At 47.9% G+C, this 23,885-nt stretch overlaps 7 protein-coding genes across 7 annotated transcripts; 3 read left to right on the forward strand and 4 right to left on the reverse strand.

Moving 5' to 3' along the window:
* Nucleotides 1-213: 213 nt before the first annotated feature.
* Nucleotides 214-5,766, reverse strand: MDR1_3 (GTPase-activating protein). Its single transcript, XM_058503151.1, has 3 exons — nt 1,833-5,766; nt 1,674-1,786; nt 214-1,625 (listed from the first exon to the last, which is right to left on the reverse strand). The coding sequence occupies exons 1-3, from the start codon at nt 4,922-4,924 to the stop codon at nt 769-771; spliced, it is 4,062 nt and encodes a 1,353-aa protein (XP_058362085.1). The 5' UTR covers nt 4,925-5,766; the 3' UTR covers nt 214-768.
* A 2,313-nt stretch (nt 5,767-8,079) lies between these two features.
* On the forward strand, nt 8,080-10,974 carry ARP8 (actin-like protein arp8). Its single transcript, XM_058503152.1, has 3 exons — nt 8,080-8,236; nt 8,293-8,371; nt 8,496-10,974. The coding sequence occupies exons 1-3, from the start codon at nt 8,194-8,196 to the stop codon at nt 10,603-10,605; spliced, it is 2,232 nt and encodes a 743-aa protein (XP_058362086.1). The 5' UTR covers nt 8,080-8,193; the 3' UTR covers nt 10,606-10,974.
* A 3,513-nt stretch (nt 10,975-14,487) lies between these two features.
* Nucleotides 14,488-15,237, forward strand: ONS95_009554 (uncharacterized protein; the record flags this gene model as incomplete). The annotated part of the gene is made up of 1 exon (XM_058503153.1): nt 14,488-15,237. The coding sequence occupies one exon, from the start codon at nt 14,488-14,490 to the stop codon at nt 15,235-15,237; it is 750 nt and encodes a 249-aa protein (XP_058362087.1).
* Nucleotides 15,238-15,584: 347 nt separating this feature from the next.
* Nucleotides 15,585-17,081, reverse strand: ONS95_009555 (uncharacterized protein). The gene has a single exon (XM_058503154.1). It carries the CDS (start codon nt 17,049-17,051, stop codon nt 15,792-15,794), a length of 1,260 nt encoding a protein of 419 aa, XP_058362088.1. The 5' UTR covers nt 17,052-17,081; the 3' UTR covers nt 15,585-15,791.
* A 660-nt stretch (nt 17,082-17,741) lies between these two features.
* On the reverse strand, nt 17,742-19,203 carry ONS95_009556 (uncharacterized protein; the record flags this gene model as incomplete). The annotated part of the gene is made up of 1 exon (XM_058503155.1): nt 17,742-19,203. The coding sequence occupies one exon, from the start codon at nt 19,201-19,203 to the stop codon at nt 17,935-17,937; it is 1,269 nt and encodes a 422-aa protein (XP_058362089.1). The 3' UTR covers nt 17,742-17,934.
* Nucleotides 19,204-20,173: 970 nt separating this feature from the next.
* On the reverse strand, nt 20,174-21,972 carry ONS95_009557 (uncharacterized protein; the record flags this gene model as incomplete). Its single annotated transcript, XM_058503156.1, has 3 exons — nt 20,174-20,948; nt 20,995-21,884; nt 21,949-21,972. 3 exons carry the CDS (start codon nt 21,970-21,972, stop codon nt 20,174-20,176), a joined length of 1,689 nt encoding a protein of 562 aa, XP_058362090.1.
* Nucleotides 21,973-22,489: 517 nt separating this feature from the next.
* Nucleotides 22,490-23,798, forward strand: ONS95_009558 (uncharacterized protein; the record flags this gene model as incomplete). Its single annotated transcript, XM_058503157.1, has 2 exons — nt 22,490-22,604; nt 22,657-23,798. The coding sequence occupies 2 exons, from the start codon at nt 22,490-22,492 to the stop codon at nt 23,796-23,798; spliced, it is 1,257 nt and encodes a 418-aa protein (XP_058362091.1).
* Between the last annotated feature and the right edge of the window lie 87 nt (nt 23,799-23,885).

Below are 23,885 nucleotides of genomic sequence, written 5' to 3' on the forward strand. Positions count from 1 at the left end.
TAGGCTGGCTGGCTGGCTGGCGGGTGGGTTGAGATATGTTGGGTTGAGTTGGGGTGCGTTGGGTTGGAGTTGAGTCTGACTTAAATCTGGCATGTCTGTACAGTAAGTCCTACGGCTTGGTCACAAGGTAGACTTGGATTCTGTTGTAGCGAGTTTGTTCGAGGAGGTTGAAGACATTTTATAGATACGCAGCAGAAATGATCAGGTTGGCAAGGCCTGCCTAGCTAGATTTAGTTTCAATTTTTGTATATTTTTTGGTCTTCTAGCTTTTGTGTCGCTCTCTGTGTCAAGCGGAGATTTTCAATTCTCATAATTTCACACTTTCACTTTCCACTTCCAGTCTTCTTTTTTCCCTATCTCTTCCCTCTCTCTCTATCTCTCTCTCTAACATACACCCACCCAACCAACCCAACCACACACAACCACAAAACTACCAAAAAAAAATTTGAGCTGAGTTAGCTCCCCCATCTCTGATCTATCCCACCCCCACCTGTAAACTGACAAAAGAACAAACAAAGATCGTCGACTCCTGGACGCCACCTATTATGGGAGGAAGAAAAACTGTATACATGTACGCAAGTCCAGTGCCAAACGTGGCGTTCTCATACATACGTCAAGGTATGTAGGTATGTATGTATGCCGCGCGTACATGAGTAAAAAAAACATCCACCAACACCATCGCCATGCCAAACAAGCAAGCAAGCAAGCCAAGCAAGCAAGCAGAAAAAGAACTCTCAACTCCCACCCCCACATCTCACAGCCCCCACTCTAATGCGACTTCCCCAGACTCTGCAAATTCACCAACTCAGAGTACCTCCCCCCCTTCCCCATCAACTCATTATGCGTCCCACTCTCCACAATAACGCCCTGATCAAAAACATAGATAATATCCGCCTTCTGAATGGTACTCAACCGATGCGCAACCGCAATCGTCGTCCTCCCCTTCGCAGCCTCATCCAGCGCCGCCTGCACGACGTGTTCCGATTCGGAATCCAGCGCCGAAGTAGCTTCATCCAGTAAGAGAATCTTAGGGTCGCGGAGGAGCGCACGCGCGATGGCGATACGCTGCTTTTGACCGCCTGACAGCATGGATCCCTTGGAGCCGACGACGGTGGCGAAGCCGTCGGGGAGGGACATGATGAAGTCGTAGATGTTTGCTTCGCGACAGGCGAACTCGATAGCTTCGTCTGGGACGTCTTCGCGGTCGGCGCCGAGGAGGACGTTCTCGCGGATGGTACCTTGGTAGAGGGTTGGTTCTTGGGAGACGAGCGCGATGTAGGAGCGGTAGTCGTTGAGGTTTAGGCTGGAGATTTCTTTGCCGTCGACGTAGATGCCGCCGACTAGGGGGTCGTAGAACCGTTCTAGGAGTTGGATGGTGGTTGATTTACCGCAGCCGGATGCACCGACCAAGGCGATGTATTGGCCGGGGGCGACGGTGAGGTTCAGACCGCGGAGGACGGGTTGTTCTGGTCGAGTGGGGTAGCGGAAGTGGACGTCGCGGAACTCGATGTTACCCTCGACATGATCGAGGCGTGCTCCATCTTCAGACCAGGAATCAATTGTAGGCTTTCGGTCAAAGAGAATCTTGAGTTCTTGTGCTGCTTGCTTCGCCTTGCCCATATCCGCTGCTTGAAGTTAGTACTGAACGAGGAAGTCGTGAAGAGAAAACTTACGTGCGAAGGAGAAAATGGTACCAGCAGACTGGGCACCGAAGATGACGGCAGAGAAACAGACAAAGAATTGAAACAGGTTGTACTCTCTATCAGCGATACGTTGTCCTCCGTACCTAAAAATCGTGAGCCACGTTCAACAAATATGTACGATGAACTTACCAGAAGCCAAGGGCAACGCAAGCAAACATGAGTGATTGCGATGCGGCATACAGAAGCGAAGACTTCAACACGGAGTTCAAACTCTTCTTGGACTGAGCATTGATAGAATCGATGTAAATCTTGAGCACATCCTCCTCCCTTGTCAAAGAAGCAACGGTTCGGATAGCGCTGGTAGCTTCACATGCGAAGCTGGCACTGGTTTCGTATGCCTTCTTTGCTCTAGACTGGAACTGTGCCAACATCCAGAAACGGAAGAAACCACATCCAAGAAGAACAGGAATGGTAGCGGTACAGACGAGGGCGAGCTTCCAGCCGATGGCCGTACTAACAGCAATAGCCGCGATTAGGGTAGTGATAACTGTAAGAAGCGTGCCAAGGGTAACACCGGAAAGACCAGCCACATGAGTTGTCTGTGTGCTAAGGAAGGAAGTCAATGCTCCGGCGGTGTTCTCCTCCTTGTCGAAGAAAGCAATGTCCTGTCTCAGCATAGTTCTGAAAGCTCGGTCCCGAACTCGGTGGATGAGTCTCTCGGAACAGTATGCAAAGGCAACACCTTGGCCACAGAATGCAATGAACTGAACGATAGCAAGCATGAGGTACATGAGAGACCAGAAGTCGACATCATCGCGTAGACGGCGACGAGCTCCAGGAATCTCTGCACCAGTAAGAGAGTTCTCAAGTGGAATGGATAGCGAGATAATTTCCTTGGCGAAGAAGACTGCTTGGACAGGGTTGCCTCCACCACAGATGATGGAGAAGAAGAGACCAATTAACATGAGTCCAATTTCGGTCTTGTTGAAAGAGGCAATGAGTTTCAATAATGTCCAGAGAGAATCGTGCTGTTCGCCAGGTGTAGCGCGGCCTTGTAGTGCCAAGGATGACTGTGATTGCCGTGTGCCGCTACGATTCAACTTATCACCGATGTTCTTGTCATCTGGATCCTCCTCGTATCCTAGACTCTTGTTGGACTTCTGTCGGACAAGGGCATCGTCTCTGGCATCAAGTTCGGCTTGCTCCTCAGGTGTCATTTCTTGTGTTGCGGCGATCTTCTGAGCTTCGACCAAGTTGTAGTAAGCACCTTGTTTTAACAGCAATTCGTCATGGCTTCCCTGCTCAACAATGCGGCCTTCAGTCATGACAACGATATTGTCAGCATCCTTGATAGTCGAGAGACGATGAGCGATTGTGATGGTTGTACGTCCGGCAGCAGCAACTTCGAGAGCAGCTTGTACCACACCCTCGGATTTTGTATCCAATGCAGAGGTAGCCTCGTCGAGAAGCAAGATCTTTGGATCGCTGACCATAGCTCTTGCAATTGCAATACGTTGCTTCTGTCCTCCAGACAAGAGGAATCCACGTTCTCCAACATTGGTTTCGTAGCCTTCAGGAAGTGCGGTAATGAAATCATGGGCATTGGCCATCTTGGCAGCTTCATAAATGAGCTCCTTGCATCGCTCCTCATTTTCATTCTCATACTTGGTTCCGATCAATCCGTGGGCAATGTTCTTATAAATCGTGGTACCGAAAAGTGTAGGTTCTTGGCTGACCAACGAGATCTGTTGGCGCAACCAGCGGAGGTTGAGAGTGCTGACATCGTGTCCATCCAAGAAAACTTGTCCACCAACTGGGTCGTAGAAACGTTCAACCAATCCAACAATTGTACTCTTTCCACTTCCAGAAGCACCGACCAAAGCAGTCTTCTTGCCAGCTGGAACCAGGAGGCTGACATCCTTCATGACAGTAACTTCTGGTCTGGATGGGTAGATGTGCTTAATGTTTCGCAACTCGATCGTGCCCTCTACGTGGTCCAGAACCTTGCCAGCAGTTGAAGTAGGATCCAATGGGGAGACACGATCGATGGTGTTGAAGATCTTTGCTGCAGCAGAGATGGCCGTGGTGAAAGCTTGAGCATTGGGGGCGACGTTTCCAAGGGCGAATGCTCCAATCATGATGGACATCAAAATGGTCAGAATAGCAGCAAGACCAATCTCTCCACCGACCAAGAATCTGCTTCCCATCCAGAAAGCAAGGCCATAATTCAGGTAAATAACCATAAACATGCCACCAACCATGATAGCCAGTGCAAATTTGACCTTGTAGCCATACTTCTCAGCATTCGCCAGATGGGCATCATACTGACGAGCAAGCTTGTCCTGGGTTCCAAAGGCAGTAGCATTTCGAATGGAGGAAATGACCTCCTCAGCAATAGTTCCTCCCTCTGCATACGAAGCCAAAGATTGCTTGCTGTACTTGACAATGAAGCTGGATCCACCACCCATGATAACCACAATCGCGAAGACCGTAGAGGAGAGAATCAAGGTCAATTTCCAGGACTTGATGAAACCAATAACGAAAGCCGTAATGAACGTCGCCAGCGCATTAAGTGACAATCCAACTTTCTCGGAAATACCATCTTGTACGAGATTCGTATCGGCCGTGATTCTCGTCGTAATCTCTCCAGAACCAAGTTTGTCGAAGAAACCAATATTCTGCCTCATGCAAGCCTCGAGGTAATGCCCTCTGATCTTGCCACTGATATGCTCTCCGGTATAGATGAATCCAACAGTCGAAATATAGATAGTGACAAACTCCGCGATTCCAATGTACACGAAATACAGGACACTGGTTACGATCGTATCGTTGAACTCCTTCCTCGACGTCGTACCAGCAAAATACCCATTGAACTGCCCAGCCAAGTTTCCAAAAACGACCGTCATAAGAGGCAGCGCCGCACCCGCGGCAATCGAGCATATAGCGCTGATAACCATGATTATGATATCGTTGGTGGTCGAGTACCGGTACAGGGTCTTCCAGCCCGACTTGACGACTGGAATGTTGATTTGTCTCTTGAGGATCTCTGCCTCTGCGGGCGGCAGATGCGCGTAGATGTCCTCCTCATCTTTGACGTCGACGTTTAAGCTGGAGTCGATCTTGGTGAGAGTTGCTGGGTCGGAGGGAGGAGAGGGGACCTGCGAGGTCTGGCCGGCGGTTTCTTGTTTTCGTGTCGAGTCGTGGCCGTCTGTGGAATCTCCATCGCCTCGACTTGAGGCCTGGTATGATTCGACCGCGGCTTTCTCTGGGTCGCCAGCCATGGAAGGCGGCTTGGGATTGAGGACTGGCTTCTGTGGTGTTTTGCTGATTGATTGTCTGCGAGAATGAAGTCGTGAGAGCTATGGAGTTTCTGTTATCTGTGCAAGCAAGATATCGTGGAGTTTGGTTGGTTTCTTGAATGCGAATGCGAATGGAATGTCAACAGGGCGAGGCTGTTAACAAAGCAGGTGGAAGGTGGGGCTGAATGAACAGTGCACCAAGGGATAGTAGTAAGTAAGTAAAGAGAGGGAGGGGTGCAGCTCAGTAGACGAGAAAACAGAAATGGTGAAATAGAGCAAAAAAGATGGGAGAGGGAGGGCCAGGCAGATGTAATGTAGTTGACCACGAAACGAGGGTCGCAGTTTAGATTTCCCCATTAGATTAGTTTGTCGCCTTCCGCTTTGCGCTGCTGCGTAGGCAGAAAAGGTGGAGTGGTGCTTGCGGTGTGTGTGTGTGTGTGTGTGTGTGTGTGTGTGTGTGTGTGTGTGTTCGAGTTATCCACCGCTCGGGAAGAAACAAGTCCGCTTGTGCAGAGGAAGAACAAGCACTCGTCAAAATGACGCCGCCGACGCCACAAAGACCCTCGGAAGGGGAAGAGGAAGGGGAAGGGGAAGGGGAAGGGAAGACGTTGCGCGTATTCGTGTGATTGAGTTTCGGATCCATTCCGACGCAAATATTAATCTGTAAGCCAATCTGGCGAGTCTGGCTCACTAAGTACTGTACTGTACTACTGTACTGTACTACTGTACTACTGAGTAGCGTCTCGGTCTCGTTCCCCCTGCGAGACCCTTACTTTACCTACTTTGACTGTAAATTACGTTACAGATCCTGGGCATACAAAAACATGAGCACGGCATGGCAAAGGAACGACTCCACCATGCATGCACAAGTGTACTTGTAACTTCTCGCCACACCACGCTCCTGAATGAATCTCTCACCGCATCTTATTTTTTACGAAGGTTACTACATGAAAAGGTAATGTAACAATACACTATAACGACAGGAGCAGCAGGTACGGGGTGAGTCAAGCAAATCTTTTCTGAGATCTTACATTGTTGCGCCCTGTTGATCCTACATGTGGCTTGCCGGTGCGGTGTGATTTGGCTGAATGGGGAATACGATTCAGAACCCGAGAACGCGAAGAACCTGGACGCAAACAATGACTGAGAACATTACCCCTTTTCAAGAAGAGATAGAGCGGAAGGCAGCTTCGAATGACGATTGATGAGGATGAGTAGCCAATACAGTCCTTTGACTCAATTAGTTGGACTTCGGGGACTTAGAACTTGGGACCGGACAGTTCTGGTGCCCGTCTGTCTCCTGATTCTGACAGTGACAGCAAGGCAACAAACACCCCAAGACTACAGTACTCCTACCACTTGCTTCCTTCCAAGATTCAACCAACAATGGAATCCACCATATCGTATCATATCCACCCTACCTAGACTTCCAAGTTCCAAGCAACCACCCAACACTCCCTCCCTCTCATCTCTGTAATCTCCCAAAGCAGTAATCACGAAGTTGCCAATATCAGACCCAGGCCTCTGCCTCCACTCCACATCCGTCCACCTCCAATACCTACGCGCATCCAATCCTATCCAATTCAACAATCCAATCCAAAATTCCCCCATCCCCTCAAGTCTCCGTACCTTAGCCAACAGTCAAAAAACATCCTGTATACAGGCCCAACCGATTGGCCGACCTCCCCTCCCCAACTCCTCACCCATCCCCAACTCCCTCCCATTCATTGGTTCCCCACCTCACAAGCAAACCCCTACCTACCTTACCTACTGTAGGAATGGAATTATGCATATCCCCGGATATTTTATGCAAGGGAAACCAACCCCCCCCCCTTCCTCCCACCTCCCCCACCACCCGCACCCACCACTTAATTGGATCGGGTGTCAAAACCCGTCTGCTTACATAAGGTAATGCGGTTCTGGGAGGGGAGCGAGGGGAGGTCAGAGGGCAGGGCAGGTTCGGAGACTAGATTTCCCCGTGATGGGTGTTTGTTGGAGTCCGAGGTTGTTTTTTTTGGGGGGGGTGGGGGAGTTGTGGATTTCTTTTTTTTCGGTGGGTGTACGGTACTGGACTGGACTCGTAAGATTTACTCGGTATGAAGATGTCCTAGGTGAGGTATGAGATTTGAGACGCGTGACGTTGCTGTTGCTGGGTTTGGGGTTTTGGGGGGTGTGAGAGCAGGTTGTTGTTGTTGTGTCGTCGTAATCTCGGGGGGGGGGTGCGAGAGAGAACTTGACTCGTACTACTGTACTGTACTGTACCTACGAAGCGTACTGCACGCAGGTTGATGGAGATTTTGGTGGGGTTTGGACTTGGACTTGGACTTGGACTTGGATTTTGGAGAATCTTCTAAATCTGGAGTTATCGGGGTTGATGGAGTTATCGGTGAAGTGTAAGTACTCTTGTATTGGAGTGCATTGAAGCGTGGTTGGAGTGTAGATGTCTGTGAGGAGGGGTAAAAGGTAAAAGGTATACTATGTTTGGGAGAATTAAGCTTGAATTCTTGCTTGGTCACTGCAAGATACATGTGTTTTTCTCTAGCTAGTGGATCATAATCCCTTCATAAGTAGATGTAGACTTGGAGTGTCAAAAGCAGAAGAAGGCCCTCTAAGAATTCGCCAATTCAGAAGAAGGACCTCTAGTAAGGGATATCCTGGGGACAATTGAATGGATCGGTCTTCTCCCGTCCGATCAATTACGCCTGGAAAATCCAGGTGAAAGATATTGAAGTCGGTTATCTCCTAATATAGAACTTCTCCTCGACCACTTCTTCATTTTATTTCATTATGGTGGCTCTTGTTGGGTTGTTTGCTTGCTCGGATATTGTCGATGAGAAACACTTCATGGACTTGCATCTCCGAGAAGTCTTAGAAGCGGAATTTATTCATAGAGTCAAGGTCTTCTGTCTCCTTAATTTTTAATCATAGACTCAACCAATGCCTTTGCAAGTAGACATTGAGGGCATGTGTGCATTTATGTACAGTCACCTGACCTTTAACTCCCAAATGGGACATATCTGTCGGCGCTTTAACAGCCCTCACTCTCGAGCCACAACCCTGTAAAGCAGCGCTTTGAACATGGATTCGGTTCAGCCTCGCGTTGTTCCCTTGACATCTTGGATATTTTGATTTTGGGAAGCTCCAGGACTCAAACATCATTTCACAAACCACAGCCCAAACCTTGACTCTGTTCGAAGTCGGTCTTATCTTGAAAGCTCCTACCCCATACACTCCCTTTCGAATCCGACAAGATGGTGGGCAAGAAATCGGGGAAGGCGCTCTTGCGCGAGGAAGGTACGACCAGCTTACCCAGATCAAAACCCTCAGAACTGACCTGCGCAACCCTCCAGGACTCCAACGTACAGACAACAACATGAAGCAATCGAGTTGGCCAGAAGTGCCAATGATCAACCAGAAGAATTACTACACGTACGTCTCTGTAGCGACTGTGATTTCAACGAAGCCGATTCCCTCAACCCCAACACGCCCTAGCTTCAATTCCTTTCCATATCCAGCGCAAAGCTTCTCTATGCATCTTCTAACTATTTCTTAGGGAGTACATGAAGCGGGATGATCAGATCCTCCCATTCCGCCTCCAAAATGACGCCAATCGGGATAGAATGATCCGCAACGCCAAAGACAGAGACCGAGAACTCGCACGCACAGGAACCACCGACGTCCCAATCCCCACCAACGCCGACGGCGACGAAGATGGAGATGAGGCAGGCGACGGGGCGGACTTCTCCAAGATCATTGTCATCCACCCTGGCAGTCAGAACCTCAGGATAGGTCTCGCGAGCGATGCCCTGCCCAAGAGCATTCCTATGAACATAGCCTGTAAATGGAAGGAAAGCGAGTCGCAGGAGTACGAAGCGCGGCCAAAACGCCAGAAGTTAGATGGTACGCCAGAACAGCTCTTTGGAGAGGAGTTCTCGAAGAGGATTACGAAGATGGCGAATGCGCTGAAGGTTGACATGCGCGCAAATAAGTTCAAGGTTCTGCCGAACTCGAAGGAACTGGTTATCAACTTCAATCGACGGGCTGTGCCTGAGAAGATTCCGGAACATAATGATCCTATTCGGATTGAGTGGACGGATGTCGCGAAGGATGATAAGAGTACGGCTTCGTACTTTACTGGTATGGAGGCTCTGAGGATTCCGGACGACTCCGATCCTCCTTACAAGATGTTTTGGCCAATCCAGCAAGGATGGTTTCACGAAAACGATTACCTGACCAAAGAGCACTTGTTTGATGACTTTGAAGCTGTCGTAGAATCAGCCATACGGAAGGAGCTCGGCTTGACACATAGCTTGGAGTGGGAGCAAATGAGTTGCGTTATTGTCATACCGGACCTATACGACAAACGATATGTTGAACAAATTCTGGAGATGTGTATGACTGGATTTGGATTTAAGCAAGTTGCTTTCGTCCAGGAAAGTTTAGCCGGGACCTACGGTGCTGGTTATACCAGTGCTTGTATTGTTGATATTGGGGCTCAGAAGACTTCCATATGCTGTGTCGAGGATGGCATGTGCATTGAAGATTCGAGAATCAACCTGAAGCAGGGTGGCGCCGATGTCACGGACACCTTCATAAAAATGATGCTACACGATCACTTCCCATACTCCGATATCAATCTCAAGCGCAGATATGATTTCTTGCTTGCCGAGGAGCTCAAAATAAGTTACTGCACACTTAACTATTCCGAAATTGCAGGTCGAACGCACGACTTCCATCTTCGGGTTCCGAATCAGCCAACACACAAGTACCAATTTAAGACGTATGACGAAGTCATCATGGCTCCCATGGGTTTCTGGGATCCATCCCTGTTCGATAATAGCCATAAACTGGTTGGTCGTCGAAAGTTCATTGACCGTTCATACAATGCGTATGATGTCGACATTCCAGATGACCCTTCATCTGCAGCCCAGCTTGCCATATTGACTAGCATCAAGCCCTCAATCGCCACGACAGCAAACGGATTCTCCATGAATGGCAATGCTGAACTAGCCACTCCATCCAAGGAGAAGCCCAATCCGTTTCTCTCCCGTATGGAGAGCGAAACCAACGGCTATTCCCGTGTCACCTCAGCAGCCGGATCCCCAGCACCAGAAGGAGCAAATACTCCCATCCCATCCGGCCCGGTCGTATTCGGCGGGAACGGTACAAACGGCGGCTCTCCAGGGCCAAGCGGTAATCCCTATCAATTTGGGAACGGAACTCACAACAGCGGTACTCCAATCCCCCCTGGAATGTTCGTCGACCAACACGCTCGCACTCAAAAAGATCTCGCCATCGAGCGTGACTCAATCCTTCCCATCGCCCCTCTCGACCAAGCCATCCTTACAAGCATCACGCACGCCGCTCGTGGCGACGAGAAGAAACTGCGTGACTTCGCTGGCGGTATTATGGTTATTGGCGGCGGATCCAAAACACCTGGCTTCGGACCATTCCTCGAGGAGAAACTCAAAGCTAAGAGACCTGATCTCGCTGAGAAGCTGCTCGTGGGCTCGGCACCTAGGGATATGGATGGGCAGGTTGTGGTCTGGAAGGGAGCTAGTGTTTATGCGAGGATGACGACGCATGAGAGTTGGATGGGAAGGTTGGAGTATGAGAGGTTGGGGAGTCGGGTCTTGCATCATAAGGTTCTGTGGAACTACTGATGGAGATGCAAAAACTTGATGTTTGGACTGATGGGAGGATGTGAGGTTCTCTTGGGATCTAGGCGTTGGTTAGTTGGTATGAATCACATACATGCATGCATGGCGTTTTAGGGCGAAAAGCGGTATCTTTGATAAGGATGGGTGGATCAGGCGTTTGGAGCTGGAATGGGAAATTCAAATCAGATGTAGGGACTGGACTGTTGGATGGACATGTAAAATTTATCATTGGCGGAAAAGTTTGGGGCGAGAGAAACAAGTTTAGATGTGTGGATCGAGATGAAAAGTTAGGAATAGCTACAGCATTGTCTAAGTAACAGAGTCTAGGTAGTTAGCAGAAGCAATGAATAGACATGAGATATCTCCAGCCTACTCAATCGCTCACTCGAATTCAATTTGAAAGACCTACTCAATCACGAAATTGGAATTTGTGATTAAATTCCCCTCTCTTCCTCTTCCCCTTCCTCTCCCCTCCCTAGCTTAACTTAACTTCTCCGGTAAATATACCCCCAACCCTCAATCCCCCAGTCCTAATTAAGTTCGTCTTCAAGAGTCAAGACACTTTCTCGCTGCCTGCTCTACTACACACGGATACTATCCTACCTACCCCACTCACCATGTGAGGTGGAAGAAGAAGAAGAAGAAGAAGAAGAAGAAGAAGAAGAAGAAGAAGAAGAAGAGTCGGGGAGGGATGAGATGAGATGAGCTGAGATGGTTGTGAATGTAGTGTGCACCTTGGGGAAGTGTAAGATATAAATTCGGGTGGGTGAGTTAGTGATCAAGTGCGTGAGTAGATTCCACTTTTGTCAGGAGTGAGCTGAGGTGTATAGTGACAAGGAATTAATAGGTTGGTTGATAGTGAAGTGGAAGATGACAGTGCGTACTCTTAGTCAGATGATACATACTATTATTTAGCGTCCTCATATCACTCTCTTGGATCAATCTAACTTGACTTGAATACTGAGGAAAGCAGTTCTGTGAGAAATAGGAGGATTACTATTGGGGTGCTTGGGCCTGCTCAAGAGGGGGGATGGGAGGAAGGCTATTTCGCAGCCATGGCAGCTTGAGATTCAGGTCGTTATCAAAACCATCGTATTGCTTGGTGTTTGATCTGTAGAGGGAGGAGGGGAATATATACTATTTATCAGGGAGTAGAATGTAGGCGTGGTTAATTTGGGGTTTGACAAGTGTGGTGAATAAATACGAGAAGTCAATTATGTTTGTTGATTCGAGGTCCACAACCCACGCCCCCCCATCTGCTTCTCCAAATACAGCGCCTAAACATCATTTTTGGTTTCAATAAGTTCTTCATTCACTCCCCGAAGCTCTCAGAGTTGAAACTTCCCTGTCCCAAGGCATGAAGAACTCAGGATAAATACCTCTCTCTCGTTAGCAAAGCTGTCTCAACAAAAGACGCAAATTCTGCTCCTCCACACCATTGTGTGAGCTTAAGTTCGAAGCAGAGCTCGTCAGGTAGATTTTGAAGACTGAGGGTGGAATTGATAGCTCTTGTCATGTTTGAGATATACGAGTGAGGGTTATTCGAATTTTTGTGGTCAATTTTTGCTTGCTGTGGGGGTTTTGATATCCTGGTTGTAAATCGGACGGAAAATAGGGGAGATTGACGATGGAGAGTTCATTGACGACAAATAAAACTGGACCTAAAAGTCAAGGGTTGAGTCCACGAGAGTCAGGAAAGAATCTCTGGAAATAAGAGAAGACTGAAGTTGCCGCTTACAGGGCGCAATCGAGGACAGGGAAGTTGAAGATGACCGCAGCGGTAGTCCTTCATCACTCTCCAAGACATGGCAAACTACCATGATGGAAGTTTCTGTCCAGTTCTTAGTTTGCCTATGTTCTGGCTGTGTATCGCCAAGTCTTCAATTTATACCTATCGTCCACAAATCTAGAGCTTCACCATATACGAATGCAGATTCTTGAATGGTGAATCGTATAATTGAAACATTCACCGCAATAGGAAACTTTCCTTGTTTCTTTGGCGAATTGTTTACAGAGAGAAAGTTCTCGGATTGGGAAGGACATATATAAAGTCCTTCAACTGCGGCTCTGAACCTGCATGCAAACCGAGACATAAATGACTGGGATTACATGTGGATCGTCACAGAGAATGAATATTCGAGTAAACTTAGGTTTTTGGGGTAATTCATAGATTTTTTTGCGACATCTTTTAGGATGAGTTGGCCAATTTGAGTTGTTGAGGAAGATCTTTGCTCTTTTGATTAGCGTTCCTTCTGTGGGGAGAATTGGCGAGTGATGAAGGTGAGATTTTGACAGCGAAAAGGTAGTTAACAGTGATCTCAGGAAACCCGAATTTTTATCAGGGAGAGTTTATTGTCCCAATGTCTGATTTTTGAGCCTTAAATCAGAACCGTGTAAATCAGTTCAGATCAAAGTAAGGGTTTAAACAAGAATCAAAACTATCAGAGAATCGAGGCTGCTAGGGATCAACCAGCTCCGTCCTTAGGACTTTGACGACTGTCATCCGGTTTCCTTACCTCCCTCTCCGTACATAGAAGAGCCTTATTTATACCTTTCTGAGAATCGGCCCATCAGCTGCCTATCGAGTGCATGGGTAGATAACGAACGCAGCAGATTTTCTGGTTTGAAGAGCTGAAGCATCCTTAGAACGCTGTCTCGATAATTGATACTGTTCGCAGTGACAGTTTGTCAAGAGTGTTCATTAAGTGATATAACTAAGAGCTACACAAGGCAAGGCAGGCAAGTCGATTATCCATTGTTTGTTTACTCAAATATGTAAGCGAGAAGCGAGGCTGAACCAACCAGAGCCTGAATTCACCCCTGACTCCAAGTGATTGATGCCCTGAAAAACATGATTCCGATTTCGTGTGACACTTGATACGATTGAGGTAAGAAATGCAGTCAGACCTGGTAAATTATCATTTCTTGCATCTTTCCAATTCGCTGCCCAGCTAACCCGCGGCCACCAAACGTCATCACACCACGAACAAATCTCTCCCTCTTCTCGAAATCGACACCACTCCACTTAAAATATGAAAATAGAAATTCAGCCATAATGACCCATTTCCAAAGCTTATCGGCAGCTCTTTAGCAATAGATGCAACAACACATGCATTAAATAGAACAGTTTAGTGCCGGCACGGGCGCAGGCTATTCCTTCAACAACTCAAGCGCTGAAGTCGACTTTCAGATAATCGGTCAAGCTCCGACTCAATTTGTCATGAATCAGATGCTATAGATTCTCCAGGTTGTGGTGAGCTCGACGAATGGGTACTCGGCGTTCATGACCAGTGGACATGCAGGGGCAAGTGTTTTATTGACAGTCTGTGTGAATGGTGGGTGTATCTGGCAGTTTGTTAGTGCTCAGGGAGGAAGAGATGAATCATATAGCTCATGGACTGGTTGAGGACTCTAGATATCGTTTAGATAGGAACGATAGAAAAGTATAACACCACGTTCATTCGCATATTCTTAGCTCTGTACCCAGCAACCGGGTGCCATGATACACTCCTCTATGCGGCGCCTCAGCTATGCTGAAACTTTCCATGTCATATCCTTCGCTTTTGGTCGGAGACTTAAATAATTCTGAACGTTCCACGAGACTAGTCACTACTAAGAAGTTGCAAAGATGACTGGAGACAGTAATCATTCACAACACGGACATCTAACCTATGATTTCAGGGTTGGTCAATACTCAATGAGATATATGCATATTTAAGTCGTCTCTCCCTGCTCCTTTATCTCGCACTTTTCGACATCCCAAAATATTGACCGCTCGGTCCGTTCCAACAAAAAACTCATCAAACCTCTGGTGGTCGCATAGCTAACTCTCCAAACAAAGGTCCTGTACACCGAGACACAGAACTCTTGAACCAGCCTACCATCATGAACGCGCCTTTTTTGAATATGCTGCGACAGCAGGCAGGTATGCAGCCTGGAAATAACCAGAACCCCGCTCTCAACCAATACAACGCAAACAACGCAAACGCGACAGGGGGCGGTGGTCCCATGGGCGGCGGTGGTATGGGTGGTGCCCAACCTCCTCAGATCCCAGGGATGGCGAATGCAGCAGGTGGTGGCATGGGTCAGATGCCTCAACTTCCAGGACTGGGAAATATGGCCGGTGGGGGTGGTATGGCTGGTTTTCAACCTGGCGTACCCCCAGGAGGAATAGCAAACATAGGAGGTGTTGGCGCCTACCTTCTTGGTACCCCTTATCCTGTAAATCGTTCTCAAATCATGAATCGAATGACTGGCGGAGGTATGCCTGGGCTCGGAGGCATGCGTGGGCTCGGAGGTGGAGGAGTTATGCGCAATATCCATGGCCCACCAACCTCAGGAGGTTCCAGAACGAGAAATCCACTTCGGAACAGGAGGTCAGGAAGATCATCAGGAAGATCATCAGGAAGATCATCAGGAAATCGAAGTGGAGATAGTGGAAACTGGGGAAGACTTGGACCTAATCAAGGTATTGAACAAGAACCAAAGCAAGAATGGTTGGTTATCTGTCATAACAGGAAGTGCAAGGCTAGGAAGAAGTACTGGACACGGTATTTCGATCATGAGCGTATTCCATGTCATAAGTGTAAGAAGGGGTTGCTGGCTCCGGCTTGTCTGGTGGAAGATGAGTTCTAAGTAGAAGCTGGCATGAATGGAGGTAGGGGTTTTTTTACGTGGTTTTAAGAGAAAAATATAATTGTTGATCCCCATGACATTTACGACCTGAAATGTTACTTGTGGACAGTCAACATCCAACTGGAATGTGTGGTCGGCCAGTTCAATCGTGAGGCGTCCCGCGGCGAGGCGTTGTTAGAAATTCCAAACCAGGGTTGAGGGCTTTGAAGAGACTTGAGTCCAGACTTGACTCGAACCTGAACGGACTTGGTTCGCGTTCAGAATATCTCGGCTCGCAATCGCAAGTGGAGTTAATCCTGTATCAATCAAATGATAGAATATCACATCTACGGTGTAACAAATGTAAATAATATTCAAAAGTGACCTTTGACTTGACTTAGCTTTTATGTTACTAGACTTCATTTACTAGCTTTGAGCCTCTGAAAGCTCTACTCGAAGTCTTTACTTAGCTAGATATGATACAAACTCGAGTCGAACTCGGGAGCGTCCCGAAACTATCCAAGATCAGTAGTTACAAGAGAAATACCATAGAATTATCCGCTGTCTTCAACTTCTTATGACTGAAACAAGTTATCGTTCTCTTCTGCACTAAATGGGGTTTCGAAAAAATAGGTCTCAGAGAGGTACTTGAACTTTACGCCAACATTCTGGAATACTGCCTTGAGATCGTCCATATCGGAAAGCGGTCCATAGCAAGATCCGTCGTTAGACCAGAGCTCGGTCGGCTGATACCACACGATGACTCTTCTCAAAGCAGTGAAACGGGTCTCTTTGGTAGTCGCTAATTGATGTAATCTGTCAAGCCGCAGTAATCTGTTCACATCTTTTCCTGGCGGCGTTGCCAGCATCGTAAATTGAAGTTGTAGCTCTTCTAGACTCGCCGGCAAGACATCGACCAGAGTTGCATGCTTATCGCTAATAGTGAACAGTAAGTCGTCTGGTATGGCTAATTTCTTCAATCTGGGATATCCTGCCAGGCCACCAAGTAGGGATGTTTGACAAAACTCAGCAGTGTCGCTCGAGGCGATTTCCAAACGTACCAAGCTTTCAGCATGTATGCCAATTGCCTGACCCAACATAGCAGGTTCTATACCCTTGGAACAGCGATATGAAATTTTCCATGGAGTGTGTATCTCGAGAGCAAATCGCTCCAATGCCTTTATGCAGTTAAGCATGTTCGGAAGACAGCCAAGTTGTTGTTGATCGCAATCGCGAAATTGAAGGTCAGTAATGAGCGATGACCTCGATGGATACATGCCGAACTTTTGACTGAAAGCAGAATCAAAGGTTACCCCTTCTACGAGCAGTCTTCGCAGCTGAGGGGCCCAGAATACATGCTCGATTATGTCGAGTGGACCTGGGACTTGTGCATTGCCATCATGGTCTCTGCCGTTGGAAAAGTTCAAATGCAATGTCTGTAGAATTGGAGATGCCAACATGGATAGCCCAAAGTCATACGGTGGAGGTTGAAGAGATAGTATTTGGAGGTTCGGAAGCAGTCCAAGGAGGTTCGCATGGTCCCCAAATCGGCTTTCCCCAAATCGATACCGCAAATCTATGGTAAGTCGCAACACGTAAGGTTGGAGATGCGGTTTTCTAGTGAGTGTATCTACAAGCCGCTCGAGTCTATGGAGACTGTTGTCCTGCCCGCTTAAAGGTCGCAGCTGCAGACTGATGGATCGGTATAAAAGGCGGTTTGCAGAGCCAGAGAGGTGACTCGAAACAAGTGCGACATTGTAAAGATCTTCCTCCGACAATGGAGTCAACACATCTAGGATGATATCGATGGGTAATATCGATAGTGTTGATTCCATCTTCAGAGATCGTGGATGTCGGCAGCTGGAGGGACGGCTGAGGAATGATAATATGCAAGATGACGGATGACTCATTTGGTGGTATTCCTTCACCGCTTGGCATTGTCACGGGAAACCAGGGTGGTACAAGGTGCAGTACCGTAACAATCAAATTGTTCCACCGATTGGAATCGTGAATGTTGAGAGATGATAATTCTTGCAACTTCCTTAATACCGAGGCGTGGAAAATTGTGTCAGTCATTCGAAAATTCAAGTTTCGTTGTATGCCATCAGCCTGCGTTTTGAATAATCCGAGCCTTCTTATTCTTATCAACAACAAACAAGACTCTAGAAATTCTGCATTTGACCAACCAAAATTAGTACGCCAAATTCTTGAAAATCTTGATTTCATTCAGAGTCTTGAAGGAGAAGAATACGAAGCCCCTCTTGCCCTCGACCACTTAAGCGAGAACAAAACAAACAACTTGGGAATGCGACATATCATTTCCAACACTAAACATAACTTCTAAAGAGAACCTCTTATTCCCACTCAGAGAAACATAGAAGAGAATACCAGAAATAATATGCAGCGTATATGATACCCATTTTGTAAACTTGCGACTGTATTTTGCCGCCTCTGATCTGGTGGGGAAAGGTTCACAAGATGCTCTGTAAATCATTGGGACGAGAAAATTCCAACGGGTTATTGCAGTGGTTTCCAACCGCCTATAGATATATGATCGCTGTCACAATTGCCATGCTAATTATCCTCCACTTTACTCCACTCCACCCATGCTATTCCAATCCTTCTCTCTCCCTAGTCACAACAGATACGCCAGTCACCCTTCAGACCCTCCACCTAGTATTCCCCCCAGTAGACAATTTATCATTCTCCTCCACTTCTTTAAGAAAGGACAACCAGCCCTCTACACCCCCTCCTCCCCGTTTCCCCCCACCATTCCCTCTCCAACTCCCCCTTAAAACCCTCATACCTCTCCTTCCCCAAGCCGACACCATCAAACCACACTTTCGGTGCCCAAACTTGTTGCCACCCTTCATTCGGCAGCCCCCTTTTCCCATTGAAAGGCGACTCGATTCTCAAGTCACCAGTATGGGACTTCAGTATAGGTATGATGAGTTTAGTGGGTAGGATTGTATTCAATCCCTGTCCTGTTCCCTTACACTCTGCATTGCTATCGTCGTTGTTTTCGCTCGGGCTATTGCTGAGACCTTTGGAATTAGGGTTGACGATTAGAATAGCCTTAATCTCAACACAAGGACCTTTTTGATTTCGGCCGTCATATAGCTTTTTCGCTTCCGCTGACATTCGGCGTCGAGGCTTGCATCCAGCTGGTGCGAGATTGGGATATACGGCGTAGTAATCGTCTGGTGTGTAGACGTCTTCGAAACCTAGAGAATGTGCGAACTCTCGAGCTTTCTCCCTCTCATCATCATTCTCATCTTTCCCAGCACCATCATTCTTATCCGTCATATGTGAGCCCGAGTCTCTACTCGTTTCAGACCTAGGTCTTGATGGGACGCCAATAACAAGAACAGCCCTCCGTCTACACTTCAACACATGCTTCCTAAACGGCGTAGGGCACTGAACAAGCTGCCTCTTCTCAAAACCCTGCACACCAAGCATATTCCGGAGATCGGTAACGGCATCATCCAGTTCCTCTGGATCGTATTGATAGTTCGTACTTATCTCATACGGGATTCTTTCACTTTGGAGATCTGTGAGTCTTTCTTTTGCCCCTGGGAGGAGAATGACTGGATTGTTGTCGCTGGTTTCAAATTCTTGTCGGATCTTCTCCTTTTGCTCATCTTCACTTAAGGTCTGTACAATCTCATCATTCTTGAGCTCTCTCAACCTGCGTTCCGAGAATGCGGCGAATGATGAGCGGAATTGGCGGTGTGGATGTAGATGAATGGGATTTTGTGATGTTGAGTTGGGACGTGCGGAGATGAGTGTATCGAAGGAGATAGTGAGTGGTGTGATTGCTGGAGAGTCCATCTCTGGAGAGGGAGGTGATGACTCTTGGCTGGCGTTGTTGTGTTCTGAGAGGTCCATTTTGCTGTCCACTCTCGGGAGATTGACTTCCTGGTTCCTGTTGGTGGATGCTGTGATGTGGTCTGGAGTCATGGTTGTGCGTTGCTTGATTCGCGACATATTGACTATTTGTTTTCTCGGTGTGTATGTAGAGTGGTGTGTATTTCCTGGACGTCTGAAGGTTCTGATTGAAGAAGTAATTTGTGTGTGAAGTTTGGTCCTTTGTGTTTTGATCAAGTGTTATATTATTGGGAGGAAATGTTAAGTGATGAGGAAACGCAAGGAAAACTGATGCATGTATTCAATGGTACTTGTGATTTGGACTAGAATTGTGAACTGGACTGAGAGTCACAACTTTCCCTAAATCGTCATGGCTCTGTTAAGTACTACCACTTCTCGCGAAACTTGGTTGCCATTATTTCAACTAGATAGCTTTAGTCTCTGATAAAAATTCGTTTATTTGACACCCTGAATTCTCCTTGAGAATTATTAGGTACTGCTGTCATGCGTAGGTAGAAGATGGTTCGGGCTCCTAGGCACGGATCAGGTGACTTGGTGTGCCTCTAAGCAACCTGGAAGTATGAGTGGAGCGCCATCCTAGATAGTCCAGCTCTAAAGTTCTAGTCTACCAAGTTTACTTATACGACAGTGAAATCCACAAACTTCTCTTTGAGAAGCGAAACTCACTTGTGTGGCATTGCTAGCATGTGAATAATCCGAGCAAGAAGTAAAATAGCTCGTCTAGCAAGCAGACAAAAGAAAATGACAGAAATATTTGGCTGCCAGTTGGCTGAGGAAGAAGAGCTGTCATTGCTCTTTTTATTTGTGACTTACAGGCTTTTCAGGACCGGGATCGAAACAGCTACGTCGCTCACGCCATTCATTGAAGTTACTCGCTAGTTCGCTCGGTGCAATGAGCCTCTCCAAACTGCTACCATTCAATTACCCAGCGGGTATAAAAAGCGCTAATGATATGTAATGGATGACAGGATCCTGCAAACTCCAAGGTCATTATGCGCTTCCCGTAGATTGTGCAAGGAACCGTGATCCGATAACCATGCTCCAACCAAATTTTATGCCCTTTCATTAATCATCTCATCGTAATAGCCGGAAAGTATCTCGGGCCAGCAAAACCCCTAGCAACAACGCTCTGGATATCAATATTTCCAGTCGAACTATGATGTGGACTCCACATTTTCAAAAGTATGAAGCGTCCACTAACAGGCGGGTCGAATCGGATTGTACATTTGCTCTTGTCTCGCTCGATGAAGAATCTCGCGTGCGGTGCCATGAGCTCTCCTCCTACGGCGCGAACAGCTTCTTGCGTTGCTGCTTGGGACGCTTCTGCAGCTTCTGCCAATGTGATGTTGCTTGCAGTTTCTCGTCGTCTGAGACGAGGTGGTCTGCCGATACCGAGGAGGTAGTCTTCATGCCATGGCCCAGATGGGTCTGCGTTATCGTCTTCGCTGCTATCTGAATCTTCAAATCGAATGGAGCTCATTACGCGATGGAGTGTTCGATGCCGAGAGGATTGTGCTGGAGGTTCATCACCTTCGGAATCGCTGCATTCGGTCGTGACTTGAAATGCTGGCGCATTTTCTGTGAACTCGGATGGTATTTGCGCCGTCCGATAATCACAATCTTCGTCTTCAAGACCAATGTTGTATAGTCTTCGTGCTCGAGCTTGAGCAGTCGACATGCTCCCATCTTCGTTATGTCGAACGGACATTATTGGTGGTAACTCATTAGCTCGCTGGGATGCAGAGCGTCTTGGCCGAGCTGGCGAGTATTGTATTTGATATTGAGCTGTGCGAGTCAAAAGATCGTCGGATGTCATAGATATAAAAACCATGCCTTCCTGAACACTGGGAGCTATAAGTCAAAGTCTTGGCAAGTGAGGGGCAAACTTACGGAGCAGTATAACCAGAATGGGGAGCCTTGATAACCAGTTCTTTTAGACTGAATACCGTGGCTCCTTGATGTCGGAGGACCAGGTTGCACCGATTGCTCTTGGTACAATATACTGTAGAATCATTTTTCAACACATTCTCGGCAGCATAGTTCCCTCCATGCTCCGAGAAAATTCCTCCATCACAGCTAACAATTTCCATCTTGAGTTTACCAGGCTCTACCTGGCCATATCTTCCGTAACTGAAGCCCGTAAATCCCGAGTCCAACTTATCCGATTCAATCTTCCTCCGTTTGGCTCGTCGGTTCTGCTCGCTCTCGGGGGAATAATCGTGAGGCTCAAGAGCTGGAGGCGAAATATTGGGGACAGGGTCATCCAAAAGTGCTCTCAACGTAGAGCTAGCCTGCTCCAATTGTCTCCCAGCATGTTGTAAATCGGCCAGGCCATTACTCGCAGTCATCTCTCTGTCCCGCTGTGCCTGATTCCTCTCCGAGAACCTTTCACTTATTGATACTCGAGTCCTCCCGCGCCTAGCAGGCTGCCTAGCACTGATCCCAAATCTCGAGGGTGAGGCTCGATCCCGGGGGGACGGTTCGGCTTGCGGGGGGTTTGGTGGCAATACAAAGAGGGGCGAGACCTCGACATCTTCACGTCGTATGCGTCGCCTTCTATCCGGATCCTGCTCTAAAGACATGCTTGGTCCGCTCACCAGTTGCGATCCGGGTAAAGCTGGTGTCCCTCTTCTCCGATGAGCACGTTCTATGGCTCTGTATAACTCTCCAGACGGACTGATGTCATCGGGCGATTGGGTGTTGTTTAAGATCTCTCTTACAATCCGGTCTGCCGTCTCACTATAGGAGTCGGAGGCGGGAGGGTCATCAAAGTTTCCAGACTGCATAGTGGAAATGTCAGTATGGGGGTTGTAGAAAACAAAGTCCAGGAGAGGGTTCGCAGACCATTAATGCTAATGGTCTCGGCATGGAGATGGCAACAAGGCCAGGTGTGAAATTTGTTCACAGTCGACGTTCGAGGCTGGGAGAGTCGAGCAGGAGTTGCTGTTAATAATAGGGCCAGTACTGAATGTTTTGGAGGGTCGACGAGGCTCTGCGTCTGGTGGATTTGCCGCTTCTTTGATGAGGTGAGGTTGTCTTTGGGGCTCTGTGGCTGTTCCGGTGACTTGTGCTTTGTGGGGTTGTGCCCCTGTAATTGGATGGATAATCAGCTTCTGATAGACGTGCCAAGATCAGGAACCGAGAAGCAGCCGCGTTGATAATTTTGGCGCGCGTTTGTATTCTTGAATCTTGGTGAGCTTCACTTTCAAGCGACAGTCAATACGATATCAGGCAGGCAGGAAGATTATAATATTGGGCCGGTCAGTGGCAGCTTCTGACCCTCTGGACGCGACTACGATTCTTCAAAGGAAACGACAATAGGCTTCTCTTGACCTGAATTCTCCTGGGACTATTCCTTCCAAGCTGTCCAGCGCAACAAGCAAATATGGAAGGAATCACAGCACCACCACCAACATTCCCAGCTCAAGATCTTCCAATCTTGGGCGATGCGCCAACTTCTGCCCCCGTACAAATACCGGCTACAACTGGAATCAGCGCTGGTAAGACAGCCTAGCCCTCCTCCGTCGCAAGCCATCAACTAACCAGTCGCAGATGAAATCGCCCTCTATGACCGACAAATCCGACTTTGGGGCGTCCAGGCGCAAGAGAAGATCCGCAATGCTAACATCTTACTCATAACCATGAAAGCTCTCGCCAACGAAATAGCCAAGAACCTTGTTCTAGCAGGCATCCACTCCCTCACAATCGTCGACCACGAGCTCATCACCCCCAGCGATCTAGGCTCCCAATTCTTCATATCCGAATCCGACATTGGTACGAATCGAGCAGAGGCTGCTGCGCCGCAGATTAGAAAGCTGAATCTGAGAGTCAGTGTGATTGTCGATCAGACGGATATTAGATTGAGGGGCCCAGATTACTTTGGCGCATTCGATGTGGTTATTGCGACGGACTTGCACCCGGATTCGTTAAACATTATCAATACGGCTACGAGGATCAATCATAGACCTTTCTATGCGGCGGGTGTACATGGTTTCTACGGATTCATATTCTCGGATCTGATTCAGCATGACTATGTTGTTGAGCGGGAGAAGAGCAACCGGGCCACGGTACTTGGACCAGAGACACGAACACGCAGTGTGGTTGATGTGAAGGTCAAGAAAGAGGGTGGAAAGAATGTCGAGATGGTCACAAAGCGGGAGCTCTATTCTACGTGGTTTTTGGCTAGCGATGCTGCAAGTCTACCTGCCGAGTTCCTCAAGAGCAGACGTCGACTGAAGGCTGTCACACCAATTCTGTCCTGTCTTCGTGCTCTATGGGAGTTCTTACAATTCAACGATGGTCGGATGCCAAGCACAACCGAGGATCTCAAGATGTTTACCGTCCTAGCCACACAAAAGCACAAGGCTCTAGGTCTACCAGACGAAACACTTAGGTCGGAAGTTCTTCGCAAGTTTTTGCAGAACCTAGGAAGCGAGATCGCCCCAGTCACAGCTGTTCTCGGTGGTCAACTCGCACAGGATGTGATTAATGTTCTTGGTGCTCGGCAACAGCCAATCCAGAACATGGTGATCTTCGATGGCGACACGATGGAAGCACCAAGCTATCCTCTACATCCAGAAGGTCTTCTTGGTGAAGCTTTGCTGCCTCTTTCCGTTGGAGCTGAGAATGGTGCTATTATGGATGGTATCTTGCCGCTGAATGGTGGTTTCCAACCAGACATCATTCCCGTCTGAGATGCCATGATATAACTGAGTGTAAGATAGTGGGTTCTGACATGCCATTTTGCTATTTGCGATGGATCTCAGGGCATAAAGTGGCTG

Source organism: Cadophora gregata (genome assembly GCF_030347475.1).
Source record: "Cadophora gregata isolate MNR1 chromosome Unknown scaffold_3, whole genome shotgun sequence".
NCBI lineage: Eukaryota > Fungi > Ascomycota > Leotiomycetes > Helotiales > Ploettnerulaceae > Cadophora > Cadophora gregata.